We start from the raw sequence: 21,676 nt of genomic DNA, 5'->3' as shown, positions 1-21,676 counted from the left end.
GGGGACGAGGCAGGGAGCTGGGAGAGAAACAGAGAAACAGAAAGCCCTGTCAGACTAAACCCAGCTCCCCCAGACACCTTCTCACTGTCCCCAGGGGACGAGGCAAGGAGCTGGGAGAGAAACAGAGAAACAGAAAGCCCTGTCAGACTAAACCCAGCTCCCCCAGACACCTTCCCACTGTCCCAGGGGACGAGGCAAGGAGCTGGGAGAGAAACAGAGAAACAGAAAGCCCTGTCAGACTAAACCCAGCTCCCCCAGACACCTTCTCACTGTCCCCAGGGGACGAGGCAAGGAGCTGGGAGAGAAACAGAGAAATAGACACCCCTGTCAGACTAAACCCAGCTCCCCAGACACCTTCTCACTGTCCCAGGGGACGAGGCAGGGAGCTGGGAGAGAAACAGAGAAACAGAAAGCCCTGTCAGACTAAACCCAGCTCCCCAGACACCTTCTCACTGTCCCCAGGGGACGAGGCAAGGAGCTGGGAGAGAAACAGAGAAACAGAAAGCCCTGTCAGACTAAACCCAGCTCCCCCAGACACCTTCTCACTGTCCCAGGGGACGAGGCAAGGAACTGGGAGAGAAACAGAGAAACAGAAAGCCCTGTCAGACTAAAACCCAGCTCCCCAGACACCTTATCACTGTCCCCAGGGGACGAGGCAAGGAGCTGGGAGAGAAACAGAGAAACAGAAAGCCCTGTCAGACTAAACCCAGCTCCCCCAGACACCTTCTCACTGTCCCCAGGGGACGAGGCAAGGAGCTGGGAGAGAAACAGAGAAACAGAAAGCCCTGTCAGACTAAACCCAGCTCCCCAGACACCTTCTCACTGTCCCCAGGGGATGAGGCAAGGAGCTGGGAGAGAAACAGAGAAACAGAAAGCCCTGTCAGACTAAACCCAGCTCCCCAGACACCTTCCCACTGTCCCCAGGGGACGAGGCAAGGAGCTGGGAGAGAAACAGAGAAACAGAAAGCCCTGTCAGACAAAACCCAGCTCCCCCAGACACCTTCTCACTGTCCCCAGGGGACGAGGCAAGGAGCTGGGAGAGAAACAGAGAAACAGAAAGCCCTGTCAGACTAAACCCAGCTCCCCAGACACCTTCTCACTGTCCCCACGGGACAAGGCAAGGAGCTGGGAGAGAAACAGAGAAACAGAAAGCCCCGTCAGACAAAACCCAGCTCCCCAGACACCTTCTCACTGTCCCAGGGGACGAGGCAAGGAACTGGGAGAGAAACAGAGAAACAGAAAGTCCTGTCAGACTAAACCCAGCTCCCCCAGACACCTTCCCACTGTCCCAGGGGACGAGGCAAGGAGCTGGGAGAGAAACAGAGAAACAGAAAGCCCTGTCAGACTAAACCCAGCTCCCCCAGACACCTTCTCACTGTCCCCAGGGGACGAGGCAAGGAGCTGGGAGAGAAACAGAGAAATAGACACCCCTGTCAGACTAAACCCAGCTCCCCAGACACCTTCTCACTGTCCCAGGGGACGAGGCAAGGAGCTGGGAGAGAAACAGAGAAACAGAAAGCCCTGTCAGACTAAACCCAGCTCCCCCAGACACCTTCTCACTGTCCCCAGGGGACGAGGCAAGGAACTGGGAGAGAAACAGAGAAACAGAAAGCCCTGTCAGACTAAACCCAGCTCCCCCAGACACCTTCCCACTGTCCCAGGGGACGAGGCAAGGAGCTGGGAGAGAAACAGAGAAACAGAAAGCCCTGTCAGACTAAACCCAGCTCCCCCAGACACCTTCCCACTGTCCCCAGGGGACGAGGCAAGGAGCTGGGAGAGAAACAGAGAAACAGAAAGCCCTGTCAGACAAAACCCAGCTCCCCCAGACACCTTCTCACTGTCCCCAGGGGACGAGGCAAGGAGCTGGGAGAGAAACAGAGAAACAGAAAGCCCTGTCAGACTAAACCCAGCTCCCCCAGACACCTTCCCACTGTCCCAGGGGACGAGGCAAGGAGCTGGGAGAGAAACAGAGAAACAGAAAGCCCTGTCAGACTAAACCCAGCTCCCCCAGATACCTTCCCACTGTCCCAGGGGACGAGGCAAGGAGCTGGGAGAGAAACAGAGAAACAGAAAGCCCTGTCAGACTAAACCCAGCTCCCCCAGACACCTTCTCACTGTCCCCAGGGGACGAGGCAAGGAGCTGGGAGAGAAACAGAGAAACAGAAAGCCCTGTCAGACTAAACCCAGCTCCCCCAGACACCTTCTCACTGTCCCCAGGGGACGAGGCAAGGAGCTGGGAGAGAAACAGAGAAACAGAAAGCCCTGTCAGACTAAACCCAGCTCCCCCAGACACCTTATCACTGTCCCCAGGGGACGAGGCAAGGAGCTGGGAGAGAAACAGAGAAACAGAAAGCCCTGTCAGACTAAACCCAGCTCCCCCAGACACCTTCTCACTGTCCCCAGGGGACGAGGCAAGGAGCTGGGAGAGAAACAGAGAAACAGAAAGCCCTGTCAGACTAAACCCAGCTCCCCAGACACCTTCTCACTGTCCCCAGGGGACGAGGCAAGGAGCTGGGAGAGAAACAGAGAAACAGAAAGCCCTGTCAGACTAAACCCAGCTCCCCCAGACACCTTCTCACTGTCCCCAGGGGACGAGGCAAGGAGCTGGGAGAGAAACAGAGAAACAGAAAGCCCTGTCAGACTAAACCCAGCTCCCCCAGACACCTTCCCACTGTCCCAGGGGACGAGGCAAGGAGCTGGGAGAGAAACAGAGAAACAGAAAGCCCTGTCAGACTAAACCCAGCTCCCCAGACACCTTCTCACTGTCCCAGGGGACGAGGCAAGGAGCTGGGAGAGAAACAGAGAAACAGAAAGCCCTGTCAAACTAAACCCAGCTCCCCAGACACCTTCTCACTGTCCCCAGGGGACGAGGCAAGGAGCTGGGAGAGAAACAGAGAAACAGAAAGCCCTGTCAGACTAAACCCAGCTCCCCCAGACACCTTCCCACTGTCCCAGGGGACGAGGCAAGGAGCTGGGAGAGAAACAGAGAAACAGAAAGCCCTGTCAGACTAAACCCAGCTCCCCAGACACCTTCCCACTGTCCCAGGGGACGAGGCAAGGAGCTGGGAGAGAAACAGAGAAACAGAAAGCCCTGTCAAACTAAACCCAGCTCCCCAGACACCTTCTCACTGTCCCCAGGGGACGAGGCAAGGAGCTGGGAGAGAAACAGAGAAACAGAAAGCCCTGTCAGACTAAACCCAGCTCCCCCAGACACCTTCTCACTGTCCCCAGGGGACGAGGCAAGGAGCTGGGAGAGAAACAGAGAAACAGAAAGCCCTGTCAGACTAAACCCAGCTCCCCAGACACCTTCTCACTGTCCCCAGGGGACGAGGCAAGGAGCTGGGAGAGAAACAGAGAAACAGAAAGCCCTGTCAGACTAAACCCGCTCCCCTTCTTCTTAACAAAAAGCCAGCTCCCCAGACACCTTCTCACTGTCCCCAGGGGACGAGGCAAGGAGCTGGGAGAGAAACAGAGAAACAGAAAGCCCTGTCAGACTAAATCCAGCTCCCCAGACACCTTCTCACTGTCCCCAGGGGACGAGGCAAGGAGCTGGGAGAGAAACAGAGAAACAGAAAGCCCTGTCAGACTAAACCCAGCTCCCCAGACACCTTCTCACTGTCCCCAGGGGACGAGGCAAGGAGCTGGGAGAGAAACAGAGAAACAGAAAGCCCTGTCAGACTAAACCCAGCTCCCCAGACACCTTCTCACTGTCCCAGGGGACGAGGCAAGGAGCTGGGTACGGATCTGTTCTGCTTTTCTTGTGTTCCTTTTCTTTGTGTTCTCGATCTCGAGTCCTGTCTTTCATTTTTCTTCATCGATTTCACCTGGTCTCATCAGCTCCCTATTTAGTTCAGATCTTTCTGTTTGTATGGTTTTGAGGTATTGTTTGTTTTTGACTGCCTACCTGTGTTTGACCATTGCCTGCGACCACGATTCCTGCCTTCTGAGAAGGCTGAATAAACATCTGCCCCGCACTGCGTTTGAATCTACACCTTTTTCTCCCTGAGAATTCATTACAACCTGGGAGAGTGTCGTGTGGTGAATATCATTAATGTGTTTGTTATTTTATAAAATAATGACATACCACGTTCAATTATTATGCAATTAAATTAATCAGGGTAGCCTAGTGGTTAGAGTGTTGGACTAGTAACCGGAAGGTTGCAAGTTCAAACCCCCGAGCTGACAAGGTACAAATCTGTCGTTCTACCCCTGAACAGGCAGTTAACCCATTGTTCCTAGGCTGTCATTGAAAATAAGAACTTGTTCTTTAACTGACTTGCCTAGTAAAGGTCAAAAAAATTTTTTTTTAATGAATTAAGTAGTAATCACAAAGTTATTTAATGAGTTACTATCTCCTTACTAAACTCTAAAGATATAAAAATATCTCTTTAGTCACAGTCAATTCATTAATACTTATTTACCTCAGTCTCATTCTGAATGTCGCAAAAAATGATTGGATGGCTGCATGAACCCCCGCATAAATTATGAATCAGCGATATACAAATTGGCTTAATTATTTATTTACTAACTAAACTAACTAAATCACACAGAATTACATAAACACACAAACAGGATAGTTTACACATTGATTCATATGCAATGAAAAGTCCCTAGTGGACTACACCAAATGGCGGACTCAAAAGAGAGACAAAGGAATTCCACTATCGTACAGCTGATAAATATGCTCCTGGAAATGTGAATACTTTGCACATGAACGGCTGCTCATTCGAAAGAATTGCAATGTACACATTTAGGTGTGTATGTCTTTGATGTCTCTCTGTTGAAAACACTTGATCCAGCTACGGGGAGTAATTCGACAGAAAGTCTCTGGTTGTCCACCAGAGGTCACTTTGTCCTTTGTAGCTCTACCTTCTCTGTCTCGGGGGTGTCAGTTAAACCGGATCTTCCAGAGGAAGTGTTCGTTAGAATGGATCTTTCAGAGTACCACACGGTGGTTCTCTGTAGAGTTTACTAGACTAGAGTACTTAAACAGCTGAATGTTCCTGTTAAGTCTTCTTCTTCTTCTTCTTCTTCTTCTTCTTCTTCTTCTTCTTCAGATCCTTCTTCTTCTTTTCAACTTCTCATAAAACGGACAATTTAGAGAGAGGAGAGAGAGGGAGATAGAGGGAGGGAGAGAGAGAGAGAGAGAGAGAGAAAGAGAGCCCTGAGAGAGAGAGAGAGACTGAGAGAGAGAGAGAGAGAGAGAGAGAGAGAGAGAGAGAGAGAGAGTTTCAGAGTTTCTAACCATTTCGTACCTTTCAGATCGAACGCTGTTGGTCACGCTGGTCTAATGTAGAGCTAGAACCAATTTACACGCCCGTAGAAACCCGGCAATGGACTGGTCTCTAGAGATTTAAATTCCTAGCATTTCAACGTGCAGCCACGCTCCATGTTTTTTCTGGTTTGGTAGAATCTAATCCTTCATGACGTCCGGTTTAACACCGTCCGCGTGCTTGGTCTGATATGTCAATTCTTCGCGAGGGGTTTTATGTACGTCTACATAATATCTGTGTTCACGTGGGCGTGGTCACTGACTGGGAAGAACTTTCATATGATTTTTATTTACTCACTTACAAGGCTAATATCACATTTCATCTTCTCACAAATAGTTTGATATTTAATCATATACATTCCACAACATTTAGAAGTAAACCTGACAATTGGGAAATGTACACTTTCAGAGATACAGTTATGATGTTCTACAGTCTTTAATGGCATCACCAAATCGTAATGAATTCCACAGGATTGTTCTTTAAATACCCACGGACCATTCCAAATGTTTGGATTACAGAAATATTGTTTTATTATCCAATCTTGGATGTCACAGTACTACAAAATCTCTCTCTCTGTTGTAAACGAAGGGATTATTAACTCCCATTTCTGCAGAGTGGAACAGAGAGAGATCCTGCAGGTATTTACAACTGTCATAAAACGGACAATTTAGAGAGAGGGAGAGAGGGAGATAGAGGGAGGGAGAGAGAGAGGGAGAGAGGGAGATAGAGAGAGGGAGAGGGAGGGAGGGAGATAGAGAGAGGGAGAGGGAGTTCCTGCAGGTATTTACAACTGTCATAAAACGGACAATTTAGAGAGAGGGGGAGAGGGAGAGGTGGAGGGAGGGAGGGAGAGAGGGAGAGAGGGAGAGAGGGAGATAGAGAGAGGGGGAGAGGGAGATAGAGAGAGGGAGGGAGGGAGAGAGAGAGGGGGAGAGTGAGATAGAGAGAGGGAGGAAGATAGATAGAGAGAGGGAAAGAGGGCTATAGATAGAGAGAGAGGGAGAGAGGGAGAGAGGGAGATAGAGAGGGGGGAGAGGGAGATAGAGGGAGGGAGGGAGGGAGGGAGGGAGGGAGGGAGGGAGGGAGGGAGGGAGGGGAGGGAAGGAAGATAGAGAGAGGGAGGGAGGGAGATAGAGAGAGGGAGGGAGGGAGGGAGGGAGGGAGGGGGAGGGAGGGAGGGAGGGAGGGAGGGAGGGAGGGAGGGAGGGAGGGAGGGAGGGAGGGAGGGAGGGAGGGAGGGAGGGAGGGAGGGAGGGAGGGAGATAGAGAGAGAAATAAATATAGAGGGAGAGCGAGAGGGAGGTAGAGAAAGATATAGAGGGAGAGAGAGAGAGAGAGAGAATGATATAGAGAGGGAGAGAGAGAATGATATAGAGAGGTAGAGAGAGAATGATATAGAGAGGGGATTGAGAAAGAATGATATAGAAAGGAGCAAACTAGAGAATGATATAGAGAGAGGAGAGAGACAGAATACCTGAGGTAAAAAAAGATATAGAGGACTATGAGAGAAGTAGAGCATAGCCTTGCTATTGAGAAAGACCGATATAGGGAGAGAGATAGAGAGATCATGAGAAAACAAAAAGATAATTACTTAACACATTGGAAAGAATTAACAAAAAAACAAAGCAAAATACATATTTCCCCCAGATTACACAGATCCACAAAGAATTCGAAAACAAATCCAATTTTGAAAAACTCCCATATCTACTGGGTGAAATTCCACAGTGTGCCATCACAGCATCAAGATTTGTGACCTGTTGCCACGAGAAAAGGGCAACCAGTGAAGAACAAACACCATTGTAAATACAACCCATATTTATGCTTATTTATTTTATCTTGTGTCCTTTAACTATTTGTTTGTACATTTATATATATATATATATATATATATATATATATATATATATATATATATATATATATATATATATATATAATATGACATTTTTAATGTCTTTACTGTTTTGAAACTTCTGTATGTGTAATGTTTACTGTTAATTTTGTTCTTTTTCACTTTATATATTCACTTTGTATGTTGTCTACCTCACTTGCTTTGGCAATGTTAACACATGTTTCCCATGCCAATAAAGCCCTTGAATTGAATTGAATTGAAGAGAGAGAGAGAGAGAGAGAGAGAGAGAGAGAGAGAGAGAGAGAGAGAGAGAGAGAGAGAGAGAGAGAGAGAGAGAGAGAGAGAGAGAGAGAGAGAGAGAGAGAGAGAGAGAGAGAGAGAGAGAGAGAGAGAGAGAGAGAGAGAGAGAGAGAGAGAGAGAGAGAGAGAGAGAGAGAGAGAGAGAGGGAGGGAGGGAGAGAGAGAGAGAGAGAGAGAGAGAGAGAGAGAGAGAGAGAGAGAGAGAGAGAGAGAGAGAGAGAGAGAGAGAGAGAGAGAGGGAGATAGAGACAGACCTTGGATGGTCTGTCACCAACCAATGAGGGCCTACAGCAGCACCTAGATCTTCTGCACCTATTCTGCCAGACCAAAAAAGGTCCAGTTGCCAGGACCATGAATACAAATTCCATCTAGACACCGTTGCCCTAGAGCACACAAAAAACTATACATAACTTGGCCTAAACATCAGCGCCACAGGTAACATCCACAAACCTGTGAATGATCTGAGAGACAAGGCAAGAAGGGCATTCCATGCCATCAAAAGGAACATAAAATTCAACATACCAATTAGGATCTGGCTAAAAATACTTGAATCAGTCATAGAGGCCATTGCCCTTTATGGTTGTGAGGTCTGGGGTCCGCTCACCAACCAAGAAATCACCAAATGGGACAAACAACAAATTGAGAGACTGCATGCAGAATTATGCAAAAATACCCCCTGTAATCAACGTAAAACACCAAATAATGCATGCAGAGCAGAATGAGGCCAATACCCGCTAATGATCAAAATACAGAAAAGATCTGTTAAATTCTGCAACCAGCTAAAAGGAAGCGATTCCCAAACCTTCCATAACAAAGCCATCACCTACAGAGAGATAAACTTGGAGAAGAGTCCCCTAAGCAAGCTGGTCCTGGGGCTCTGTTCACAAACACAAACACACCCCACAGAGCCCCAGTACAGCAGCACACTTAGACCCAACCAAATTACGAGAAAACAAAAACATAATTACTTGAAAAATTGGAAAGAAAGATAAAATAACTGAGCAAACTATAATGCTATTTGGCCCTAAACAGAGAGTACACAGTGGCAGAATACCTGACCACTGTGACTGACCAAACATTAAGGAAAGCTTTGACTATGTACAGTGAGCATAGCCTTGCTATTGAGAAAGGCCGCCGTAGGCAGACCTGGCTCTCAAGAGAAGACAGGCTATGTGCACACTGCCCACAAGATGAGGTGGAAACTGAGCTGCACTTCCTAACCTCCTGAAAGAAAGACATATATAAAGAAATATATATATACTGTATATATACAGAGGGAGATAGAGAGAGATAGAGGAAGGAAGTTAGAGAGAGTGAGAGAAAGATATATAGAGAGAGGGAGATAGGGTAAAAGAGGAAATAAAGACAATGTACCTCTTCCTCTGGAGGGATCTAGGAAGATAGAGGAAGATACTGTGGAGAGATAGAGGAAGATACTGTGGAGAGATAGAGGAAGATACTGTGGAGAGATAGAGGAAGATACTGTGGAGAGATAGAGGAAGATACTGTGGAGAGATAGAGGAAGATACTGTGGAGAGATAGAGGAAGATACTGTGGATAGATAGAGGAAGATACTGTGGAGATAGAGGAAGATACTGTGGAGAGATAGAGGAAGATACTGTGGAGAAATAGAGGAAGATACTGTGGAGAGATAGAGGAAGATACTGTGGAGATAGAGGAAGATACTGTGGAGAGATAGAGGAAGATACTGTGGAGAGATAGAGGAAGATACTGTGGAGAGATAGAGGAAGGTAGACGAGGAAATAGATACTGCCTGCTACCTCTTCCTGGTCCAGCATCTGTTCCTTCAGCTTCTCTACCAGCTGACTCTGCTGGTTGATCTCATCGTCCTGTGTAGACACACACACACACACACACACACACACACACACACACACACACACACACACACACACACACACACACACACACACACACACACACACACACACACACACACACACACACACACACACACACACACACAACAAAAAAACAGGTATGTTCTACAGAGCCTTATGGGTAAAATTGTTCATCATGCATCTCCATCAGAGACAAACACACTCTATTTATCTCACATCAAACACAAACTTCACTAGCAAGTTTCATTGTGTGTCTGAACCCTGACCTTGTCATCCAGCTGTTTGTAGAGTTTGCGTATTTCCTCCTCATACTTCTGTCTCTCCTCCTCTGAAATCCTGATCACAATGGAAGAGGAACTGTCTTCTCTGGGGAGTCGACTCAGACTGGAAGAGGAACTGTCTTCTCTGGGGAGTCGACTCAGACTGGAAGAGGAACTGTCTTCTCTGGGGAGTCGACTCAGACTGGAAGAGGAACTGTCTTCTCTGGGAAGTCGACTCAGACTGGAAGAGGAACTATCTTCTCTGGGTAGAGCCCCGGGACTCAACATATCCAGCTCGGGAACCTCCTCACCTGGTGTGGGTCAGTGGATCATGAAGAGGGCAGACCACATTGGGGGAGATATACTGTGTGTGTGTGTGTGTGTGTGTGTGTGTGTGTGTGTGTGTGTGTGTGTGTGTGTGTGTGTGTGTGTGTGTGTGTGTGTGTGTGTGTGTGTGTGTGTGTGTGTGTGTGTGTGTGTGTGTGTGTGTGTGTGTGTGTGTGTGTGTCTATAATATAAATGTGTGTGTTCTCCTCACAGACTAGCCCATTGAGGGTAATGCATGAGAGTAATGAATGACATTAGGTCTGCCCTGTGGATTATCTGACAGGTCTCTGCTCTGTGGATTAATTGACAGGTCTCTGCTCTGTGGATTAATTGACAGGTCTCTGCTCAGTGGATTAACTGACAGGTCTCTGCTCTGTGGATTAATTGACAGGTCTCTGCTCTGTGGATTAACTGACAGGTCTCTGCTCTGTGGATTAACTGACAGGTCTCTGCCCTGTGGATTAACTGACAGGTCTCTGCTCTGTGGATTAACTGACAGGTCTCTGCCCTGTGGATTAATTGACAGGTCTCTGCTCTGTGGATTAATTGACAGGTCTCTGCCCTGTGGATTAATTGACAGGTCTCTGCTCTGTGGATTAACTGACAGGTCTCTGCTCATTGGATTAACTGACAGGTCTCTGCTCTGTGGATTACTAAAATATAAGAACGCATAAAACTCTTATTTTCGGCTGGCGTTACGGCAGCGCAAGTGTCAAACGCACATTCGTTGTCAATGTTGACCTGTTAAAGCCAGCGTTGTGCTATTTTCAACTGTTGCGCAAGGATCGGTAATTTACCAGTGTTGTTCTGTACATCAGGTCACTTGCGTTTAGATGGGAGGGTTGGAAATATCTTAGGTGTTTCCTTACCAATGTGATCCAACATGCTAATTTCAGGCAGCTCAGGTAGGGATTTTAAGACCAAACAAAAGCTGGTTTAGGAGGTAAAGCAGTTGATTATGGCATGAATTTTGACAGAGGAAACGCAGACTTTCCAGTTGTGGAACACAAGAGACGTGCTTTTGTTGCCTGGATACTTCCTATTTAGAAACATAACAAACTAAGTCCCCCCCACCCCCATTTATATTTATTAAAAGATCATGTCTGAGAGGCGCAAAACAGTGAGCTGACATTCCCAGTTTGTTATTATATGCCCACGGGCAGCAATAATGGTGCCTGTAAGTGTATTTAGTCAGAGCCTAATTAAAGCGATGTTGTTTTGTTTTGTTTCATTAAGAACTATTCGCTCTCTTCTCAGATCGTGTCAATCATGAATGTAATCTCGCTTATTGACCATGTTCGGAATGTCCATGCTCAGCCATAATGGAATTTACAGTAGACCTAGCCCCTCTATCAGTGTGAATGTTATGTAGACCTAGCCCCTCCATCAGTGTGAATGTTATGTAGACCTAGCCCCTCTATCAGTGTGAATGTTATGTAGACCTAGCCCCTCTATCAGTGTGAATGTTATGTAGACCTAGCCCCTCTATCAGTGTGAATGCTATGTAAACCTAGGTCCTATATCAGTGTTAATGCTATGTAGACCTAGCCCCCTATATCAGTGTGAATGTTATGTAGACCTAGCCCCTCTATCAGTGTGAATGTTATGTAGACCTAGCCCCTCTATCAGTGTGAATGTTATGTAGACCTAGCCCCTCTATCAGTGTGAATGTTATGTAGACATAGCCCCTATATCAGTGTGAATGTTATGTAGACCTAGCCCCTCTATCAGTGTGAATGCTATGTAAACCTAGGTCCTATATCAGTGTTAATGCTATGTAGACCTAGCCCCCTATATCAGTGTGAATGTTATGTAGACCTAGCCCCTCTATCAGTGTGAATGTTATGTAGACCTAGCCCCTCTATCAGTGTGAATGTTATGTAGACATAGCCCCTATATCAGTGTGAATGTTATGTAGACCTAGCCCCTCTATCAGTGTGAATGCTATGTAAACCTAGGTCCTATATCAGTGTTAATGCTATGTAGACCTAGCCCCCTATATCAGTGTGAATAATACGTAGACCAAACCCCTATATCAGTGTAAACGCTATGTAGACCATGCCCCTATAGCAGTGTGAATGCTACGTAGACCTAACCCCTATATCAGTGTGACTGCTATGTAGACCTAGCCCCTATATCAGTGTGACTGCTATGTAGACCTAGCCCCCTATATCAGTGTTAATGCTATGTAGACATAGCCTCCTATATCAGTGTGAATGCTATGTAGACCTAGCCCCCTATATCAGTGTTAATGCTATGTAGACCTAGCCCCCTATATCAGTGTTAATGCTATGTAGACCTAGCCCCTATATCAGTGTTAATGCTATGTAAACCTAGCCCCTATATCAGTGTTAATGCTATGTAGACCTAGCCCCCTATATCAGTGTTAATGCTATGAAACCTAGCCCCTATATCAGTGTTAATGCTATGTACAGTATATATTTACATATTGAAGCTTTGCAATAACTTAGAACAATGTGGAATGCAAACAGGTTAAAGTTAACACGTACCAAAGATGGGTCTACATTTTGTTATTTTGTTTCTGTAAGCTATAATGGACTAACATTGGAGTTGATTCCAAGGCAATACACCAAAGACCGTAAATACACAACTTGAAGCAAAGACATATTTACCCATGGAGCACGTTCTGATTGGCCAGTGAGTGTCAAGCGTCAACACACCTACAACTTATTTATTCATCAAAACCCAGCCATTTGCCGGTACCGCGCCCATTATAGAGGGTTAATTCCGTGTGGATACAGGGTTAATTCCGCGTGGATACAGGGTTAATTCCGCTTGGCTACAGGGTTAATTCCGCGTGGCTACAGGGTTAAATCCGCTTGGCTACAGGGTTAATTCCGCTTGGCTACAGGGTTAATTCCGCGTGGCTACAGGGTTAATTCCGCGTGGCTACAGGGTTAATTGCACGTGGCTACAGGGTTAATTCCACGTGGATACAGGGTTAATTCCGCGTGGATACAGGGTTAATTCCGTGTGGATACAGGGTTAATTCCGCGTGGATACAGGGTTAAATCCGCTTGGCTACAGGGTTAATTCCGCGTGGCTACAGGGTTAATTCCGCGTGGCTACAGGGTTAATTGCACGTGGCTACAGGGTTAATTCCACGTGGCTAAAGGGTTGATTCCATAGGGTTACAGGGTTAATTCCGCGTGGCTACAGGGTTAATTCGGCGTGGCTACAGGGTTAATTCCATGTGGCTACAGGGTTAATTCCGCGTGGCTACAGGGTTAATTCCACGTGGCTACAGGGTTAATTCCGCGTGGCTACAGGGTTAATTCCGCGTGGCTACAGGGTTAATTCCGCGTGGCTACAGGGTTAATTCCACAGGGTTAATTCCACAGGGCTACAGGGTTAATTCCACGTGGCTACAGGGTTAATTCCACAGGGTTAATTCCACGTGGCTACAGGGTTAATTCCACGTGGCTACAGGGTTAATTCCGCGTGGCTACAGGGTTAATTCCGCGTGGCTACAGGGTTAATTCCGCGTGGCTACAGGGTTAATTCCACGTGGCAACAGGTTTAATTCCACAGGGTTATACCGTGTGGCTACAGGGTTAATTCCGCGTGGCTACAGGTTTAATTCCGCGTGGCTACAGGTTTAATTCCACGTGGCTACAGGGTTAATTCCGCGTGGCTACAGGGTTAATTCTGTGTGGCTACAGGGTTAATTCCGTGTGGCTACAGGGTTAATTCCGCGTGGCTACAGGGTTAATTCCACGTGGCTACAGGGTTAATTCCGCGTGGCTACAGGGTTAATTCCGCGTGGCTACAGGGTTAATTCCACAGGGTTAATTCCGCGTGGCTACAGGGTTAATTCCACAGGGTTAATTCCGCGTGGCTACAGGGTTAATTCCACGTGGCTACAGGGTTAATTCCGCGTGGTTACAGGGTTAATTCCACAGGGTTACAGGGTTAATTCCGCGTGGCTACAGGGTTAATTCCGCGTGTCTACAGGGTTAATTCCACGTGGCTACAGGGTTAATTCCACATGGCTACAGGGTTAATTCCACGGGGTTACAGGGTTAATTCCGCAGGGTTACGCGGTTTAAAAATAAACAAGTCAAAGGTTAAAAGTTAAGGCATTCATATATATATATATATATATATATATATATATATATATATATATATATGCCATTCATTTTGAGTGGTGGTTTGGGGAAGGACTATGGTTTGGGGAAGGCTCTGCAAACCAACAGACCTCATACCATCAAGTATCATCAAGAGCGTAGCGCAGTGGTCTGAGCATCACGGGTCCCAGTGCTAGGCAACAGTGCTGTGGTCTGAGCATCACGGGTCCCAGTGCTAGGCAACAGTGCTGTGGTCTGAGCATCACGGGTCCCAGTGCTAGGCAACAGTGCTGTGGTCTGAGCATCACAGGTCCCAGTGCTGGGCAACAGCACAGTGGTCTGAGCATCACGGGTCCCAGTGCAACAGCACAGGGTCTGAGCATCACGGGTCCCAGTGCTGGGCAACAGCACAGTGGTCTGAGCATCACGGGTCCCAGTGCTGGGCAACAGCACAGTGGTCTGACCATCACGGGTCCCAGTGCAACAACACAGTGGTCTGAGCATCACGGGTCCCAGTGCAACAGCACAGTGGTCTGAGCATCACGGGTCCCAGTGCTAGGCAACAATGCTGTGGTCTGAGCATCACGAGTCCCAGTGCAACAGCACAGTGGTCTGAGCATCACGGGTCCCAGTGCAACAGCATAGTGGTCTGAGCATCACGGGTCCCAGTGCAACAGCACAGTGGTCTGAGCATCACGGGTCCCAGTGCAACAGCATAGTGGTCTGAGCATCACGGGTCCCAGTGCTAGGCAACAGTGCAGTGGTCTGAGCATCACGGGTCCCAGTGCTAGGCAACAGTGCAGTGGTCTGAGCATCACGGGTCCCAGTGCTAGGCAACAATGCTGTGGTCTGAGCATCACGGGTCCCAGTGCAACAGCACAGTGGTCTGAGCATCACGGGTCCCAGTGCAACAGCACAGTAGTCTGAGCATCACGAGTCCCAGTGCAACAGCACAGTGGTCTGAGCATCATGGGTCCCAGTGCAACAGCACAGTGGTCTGAGCATCACGGGTCCCAGTGCAACAGCACAGTGGTCTGAGCATCACGGGTCCCAGTGCTAAGCAACAGTGCTGTGGTCTGAGCATCACGGGTCCCAGTGCAACAGCACAGTGGTCTGAGCATCATGGGTCCCAGTGCAACAGCACAGTGGTCTGAGCATCACGGGTCCCAGTGCAACAGCACAGTGGTCTGAGCATCACGGGTCCCAGTGCAACAGCACAGTGGTCTGAGCATCACGGGTTGCTGGGCAACAGGAAGGTGGATATCAACGTTCTCAGGACCTTTTCAAACGCCCAAAATGGACATCTATTTCTAGTGATCGGGCTATTTATTGTGTGTGAGTGTATAACTGTGTATTCGTGCTCCGTGTGTGTGTGTGTGTGTGTGTGTGTGTGTGTGTGTGTGTGTGTGTGTGTGTGTGTGTGTGTGTGTGTGTGTGTGTGTGTGTGTGTGTGTGTGTGTGTGTGTGTGTGTGTGTGTGTGTGTGTGTGTGTGTGTGTGTGTGTGTGTGTGTGTGTGTGTGTGTGTGTGTGTGTGCTACTTGACGTGCCTGTTCCGTGGGAGGCCTCCCCGTTTCTCCATTGGTTCAGCTCAGCCTCCAGTCTCTGGACCGTCTCCTTCATCACCTTGTTCTTCTCCTTCTCCTTCTCGTACTTCTTCTTCCACTGTTCTGCCGTCAGCTCCAGGTTGACTGAGGCCTTGTTCCTGATGGTCTTAGCTCTGGGTGGGGAGAGGAGAGACACAATTCAATCAATTCCACATAGCAATAACAATAACAATTATATTTGATTCAAACTTCATTGGTCCCCACATGGGAAATTAGTTGCGTAGCCAGCAGTTTTTTAAATGAATGAAACTCGTTAAAAATCAACAGTATTATTAATAGTCCCCCCCCCCATGGTTTAATAAAGTCACAGAATGGTTTTGGGTATTGTAAATTACTAATACTTTCATTTACACTGACTCCACAGAGATGTTTGTACCAGTGGAGGCTCCTCCGGGGAGGAACAGGAGGACCAGAGGAGGCTCCTCCGGGGAGGAACGGGAGGACCGGAGGAGGCTCCACAGAGGAGGAACGGGAGGACCAGAGGAGGCTCCTCCGGGGAGGAACGGGAGGACCGGTGGAGGCTCCACAGAGGAGGAACGGGAGGACCAGAGGAGGCTCCTCCGGGGAGGAACGGGAGGACCGGTGGAGGCTCCTCCGGGGAGGAACGGGAGGACCGGTGGAGGCTCCTCAGAGGAGGAAGATGTTTGTACCAGAGGAGGCTCCTCAGAGGAGGAAGATGTTTGTACCAGAGGAGGCTCCTCAGAGGAGGAAGATGTTTGTACCAGAGGAGGCTCCTCAGAGGAGGAATGTTTGTGTGTGTGTGTGTGTGTGTGTGTGTGTGTGTGTGTGTGTGTGTGTGTGTGTGTGTGTGTGTGTGTGTGTGTGTGTGTGTGTGTGTGTGTGTGTGTGTGTGTGTGTGTGTGTGTGTGTGTGTGTGTGTGTGTGTGTGTGTGTGTGTGTGTGTGTGTGTGTGTGTGTGTGTGTGTGTGTGTGTGTGTGTGTGTGTGTGTGTGTGTGTGTGTGTGTGTGTTTATTACCGTTGTCCGAACATGAGTGTTGACTTGGTCTCCTGGTCGTTGTAGCTGGATGGAGAGCAGCAGATGAACATGGTGGTTCTACAGTTTCCCCCTAGAGAGTCCTGCAGGATACGGGTCATCTTACTGTCACGGTACGGGACATGGGTCTTCTACAGGGGGAGAGGGATGGAGGGTCAGAAGGGAGAAGGAGAGAGGGGAGAGAGACAGACAGAGAGAGAGCGAGAGAAAATGCGGGGGGAGAGAGAGAGAGAGGAATCGGGGGAGAGAGGTAGAATGGGGAGAGAGAGAGAGGAGAGAGAGGGAGAGAGAGAGGAGAGAGAGGGAGAGAGAGGGAAGAGAGAGAGGAGAGAGGGAGAGAGAGAGAGAGAGAAAGAGGGGGAGAGAGAGAGAGAGAAAAGGGAGAGAGAGAGGAAGGGGAGAGAGAGAGCGAGAGAAAACGTGGGGGAGAGAGATAGGAGAGAGGTAGAATGGAGAGAGAGAGAGGGGAGAGAGAGAGGGAGGTGAGAGAGAGACAGAGTGAGGGGAGAGAGAGACAGAGTGAGGGGAGTGAGAGAGAGAGAGAGAGAGAGAGAGAGAGAGAGAGAGAGAGAGAGAGAGAGAGAGAGAGAGAGAGAGAGAGGAGAGAGAGAGACAGAGTGAGGGGAGGGGGAGAGAGAGAGAGAGAGAGAGAGAGAGAGAGAGAGAGAGAGAGAGAGGGGGGAGAAAGAAGAAAGCAAACATGAATCGCTGAACCAAACACAGGTAGCTACAGAATAACTCTCTACATCATGGGGTCCAGTTTCCAATTAACTAATTAGAACATATATTGTGTGGGGGGACGACGACACTGAACTTACAGGGGGGGGACACTGGACTTACAGGGGGAGGGACACTGGACTTACAGGGGGGACACTGGACTTACAGGGGGGGGGACACTGGACTTACAGGGGGGGGACACTGAACTTACAGGGGGGACACTGGACACAGGGGGGACACTGGACTTACAGGGGGGGGACACTGGACTTACAGGGGGAGACACTGGACTTACAGGGGGGCACTGGACTTACAGGGGGGACACTGGACTTACAGGGGGCGACACTGGACTTACAGGGGGGACACTGGAATTACAGGGGGGACACTGGAATTACAGGGGGGACACTGGACTTACAGGGGGGACACTGGACTTACAGGGGGGACACTGGACTTACGGGGGGGCACTGGACTTACAGGGGGGACACTGGATTTACAGGGGGCGACACTGGACTTACAGGGGGGGACACTGGACTTACAGGGGGGACACACTGTGTGTGTGTGTGTGTGTGTGTGTGTGTGTGTGTGTGTGTGTGTGTGTGTGTGTGTGTGTGTGTGTGTGTGTGTGTGTGTGTGTGTGTGTGTGTGTGTGTGTGTGTGTGTGTGTGTGTGTGTGTGTGTGTGTGTGTGTTTGGGAGGGAACTAGACTTACATTTCCTTCGGCCAGAGCAGAGACGACGTTGCCCAGTGTGTGTGTGTGTGTGTGTGTGTGTGTGTGTGTGTGTGTGTGTGTGTGTGTGTGTGTGTGTGTGTGTGTGTGTGTGTGTGTGTGTGTGTGTGTGTGTGTGTGTGTGTGTGTGTGTGTGTGTGTGTGTGTGTGGGAGGGAACTAGACTTACATTTCCTTCGGCCAGAGCAGAGATGACGTTGCCCAGGGAAGACAGTGACTTGTTAATGTTCTTAGCTTCCTCCAACACAGCTCCCTCTGCTCCTGTCTTACTGACCTGAGGAAATATATCATACATCAAACACAGCTCCCTCTGCTCCTGTCTTACTGACCTGGGGAAATATATCATACATCAAACACAGCTCCCTCTGCTCCTGTCTTACTGACCTGAGGACATATATCATACATCAAACACACCTCCCTGATCTGGTCATGTGTAGTTAGTCATGTATAAGGAAGGACACTACAAACACATATAATACAGGAGATTATGCACCAGCCTCATACACGCTGTGCAGATACACAGAAACAGACTCATACACGCTGTGCAGACACACAGAAACAGACTCATACTCACTGTACAGACACACAGAAACAGACTCATACTCACTGTACAGACACACAGAAACAGACTCATACTCACTGTACAGACACACAGAAACAGACTCATACACGCTGTGCAGACACACAGAAACAGACTCATACTCACTGTACAGACACACAGAAACAGACTCATACTCACTGTACAGACACACAGAAACAGACTCATACACGCTGTGCAGACACACAGAAACAGACTCATACTCACTGTACAGACACACAGAAACAGACTCATACTCACTGTACAGACACACAGAAACAGACTCATACACGCTGTGCAGACACACAGAAACAGCCTCATAGATGCCTCATGTCCCTCAGGAGACTGAATAGATTTGGAATGGGTCCTCAGATCTTCAGAAAGCTATACAGCTGCACCATCGAGAGCATCCTGACCGGTTGCATGGCCGCCTGCTATAGCAACAGCTCGGCATCTGACCGCAACGTGCTACAGAGGGTAGTGCGTAGGGCCCAGTACATCACTGGGGCAAAGCATCCTGACATCCAGGACCTCTAAACCAGGCGGTGCCAGAGGAATGCATTTGTAGCCGGTGTGAAATGGCTAGCTAGTTAGGGGTGGTGCGCGCTAGTGGCGTTGCAATCGGTGACGTCACTTGCTCTGAGACCTTGAAGTAGTGGTTCCCCTTGCTCTGTAAGGGCCGTGGCTTTTGTGGAGCGATGGGTAACGATGCTTCGAGGGTGACTGTTGATGTGTGCAGAGGGTCCCTGGTTCGCGTCCAGGTCGGGGCGAGGGGACGGACGTAAAGTCTATACTGTTGCACATAGTCACTTTACCCCTACCTGAATGTACATATTACCTCAATTACCTTGACTAACCTGTACCCCCTGCACATTGACTCTGTACCGTAACCCCCTGTATATAGCCTCCACATTGACTCTGTACCAGTACCCCCTGTATATAGCCTCCACATTGACTCTGTACCGGTACCCCCTGTATATAGCCTCCACATTGACTCTGTACCGTAAACACCCTGTATATAGCCTCCACATTGACTCTGTAACGGTACCACCTGTATATAGCCTTCACATTGACTCTGTACCAGTACCCCCGGTATATAGCCTCCACATTGACTCTGTACCGGTACCCCCTGTATATAGCCTCCACATTGACTCTGTACCGGTACCCCCTGTATATAGCCTCCACACTGACTCTGCGCCGTAACCCCCTTTATATAGCCTGCACATTGGCTCTGTACCGTAACACCCCTGTATATAGCCTCCACATTGACTCTGTACCGTAACACCCCTGTATATAGCCTCCACATTGGCTCTGTACCGTAACACCCCTGTATATAGCCTCCACATTGACTCTGTACCATAACACCCTGTATATAGCCTCCACATTGACTCTGTACCGGTACTCCCTGTATATAGCCTCCACATTGACTCTGCACCGCAACCCCCTGTATATAGCCTCCACATTGGCTCTGTACCGTAACACCCCTGTATATAGCCTCCACATTGACTCTGTACCGTAACACCCCTGTATATAGCCTCCACATTGGCTCTGTACCGTAACACCCCTGTATATAGCCTCCACATTGGCTCTGTACCGTAACACCCCTGTATATAGCCTCCACATTGGCTCTGTACCGTAACACCCCTGTATATAGACTCGTTATTGTTATTTGATTACACAGAAACAGGTATGTAATTAAGATCTGTAAATGTATAGCTAGTCATGGATAGCCTACTATCCATCAATTACCATTTATCAATCAATTACTAACACTTGAGGGCTGAAGTTCTTATGTTCTACCAGTATAGAGGATAGTTGTTTATTTCCTACCTATACGTCATTTACCATTTATCATTCAATAACTGGTTCTTTTGGACAGAAATAACTGCTGACTTTGTCCTCTAGCAGGCGGTTTATTGATCTATTCATGTCAATTCCGGTCAAAAAAAACACAAATATTTAGACCCTGCAGCAATACAATTGAACAGCCTGGTCCCCTGGGGATGTACACTCTGTTAATGTACCATGTGTAGACCCACATTAACGCTACTCCATTACCACACTAGCCTCTGCTTCCTGGTTAAAGCTAGTTCATTACCACACTAGCCTCTGCTTCCTGGTTAAAGCTAGTTCATTACCACACTAGCCTCTGCTTCCTGGTTAAAGCTAGTTCATTACCATACTAGCCTCTGCTTCCTGGTTTAAATGAGTTCATTACCACACTAGCCTCTGCTTTCTGGTTAAAGCTAGTTCATTATCACACTAGCCTCTGCTTCCTGGTTAAAGCTAGTTCATTACCACACTAGCCTCTGCTTCCTGGTTAAAGCTAGTTCATTACCATACTAGCCTCTGCTTCCTGGTTTAAATGAGTTCATTACCACACTAGCCTCTGCTTCCTGGTTAAAGCTAGTTCATTACCACACTAGCCTCTGCTTCCTGGTTAAAGCTAGTTCATTACCATACTAGCCTCTGCTTCCTGGTTAAAGCTAGTTCATTACCACACTAGCCTCTGCTTCCTGGTTAAAGCTAGTTCATTACCATACTAGCCTCTGCTTCCTGGTTTAAATGAGTTCATTACCACACTAGCCTCTGCTTTCTGGTTAAAGCTAGTTCATTATCACACTAGCCTCTGCTTCCTGGTTAAAGCTAGTTCATTACCACACTAGCCTCTGCTTCCTGGTTAAAGCTAGTTCATTACCATACTAGCCTCTGCTTCCTGGTTAAAGCTAGTTCATTACCACACTAGCCTCTGCTTCCTGGTTAAAGCTAGTTCATTACCATACTAGCCTCTGCTTCCTGGTTAAAGCTAGTTCATTACCACACTAGCCTCTGCTTCCTGGTTAAAGCTAGTTCATTACCACACTAGCCTCTGCTTCCTGGTTAAAGCTAGTTCATTACCACACTAGCCTCTGCTTCCTGGTTAAAGCTAGTTCATTACCACACTAGCCTCTGCTTCCTGGTTAAAGCTAGTTCATTACCACACTAGCCTCTGCTTCCTGGTTAAAGCTAGTTCATTACCACACTAGCCTCTGCTTCCTGGTTAAAGCTAGTTCATTACCACACTAGCCTCTGCTTCCTGGTTAAAGCTAGTTCA

General features: G+C 48.2%; 1 protein-coding gene across 1 annotated transcript in view; it reads right to left on the bottom strand.

The window, feature by feature from the left end:
- kif5ab (kinesin family member 5A, b) overlaps window positions 1-21,676 on the bottom strand; it is a 192,455-nt gene that overhangs the window by 29,140 nt on the left and 141,639 nt on the right. The window contains exons 9-13 of the mRNA XM_046312357.1: window positions 18,175-18,279; window positions 16,548-16,696; window positions 15,502-15,683; window positions 9,554-9,687; window positions 9,207-9,275 (exon numbers count right to left, since the gene is read on the bottom strand). Of these exons, the coding sequence (XP_046168313.1) occupies window positions 9,207-9,275; window positions 9,554-9,687; window positions 15,502-15,683; window positions 16,548-16,696; window positions 18,175-18,279 (639 nt within the window). The remainder of the gene's footprint in view (window positions 1-9,206; window positions 9,276-9,553; window positions 9,688-15,501; window positions 15,684-16,547; window positions 16,697-18,174; window positions 18,280-21,676) is intronic.

This window comes from Oncorhynchus gorbuscha, linkage group LG18 (assembly GCF_021184085.1).
Source record: "Oncorhynchus gorbuscha isolate QuinsamMale2020 ecotype Even-year linkage group LG18, OgorEven_v1.0, whole genome shotgun sequence".
Classification (NCBI taxonomy): Eukaryota; Metazoa; Chordata; class Actinopteri; order Salmoniformes; family Salmonidae; genus Oncorhynchus; species Oncorhynchus gorbuscha.
This window is presented reverse-complemented; position numbering and strand designations above follow the sequence as displayed.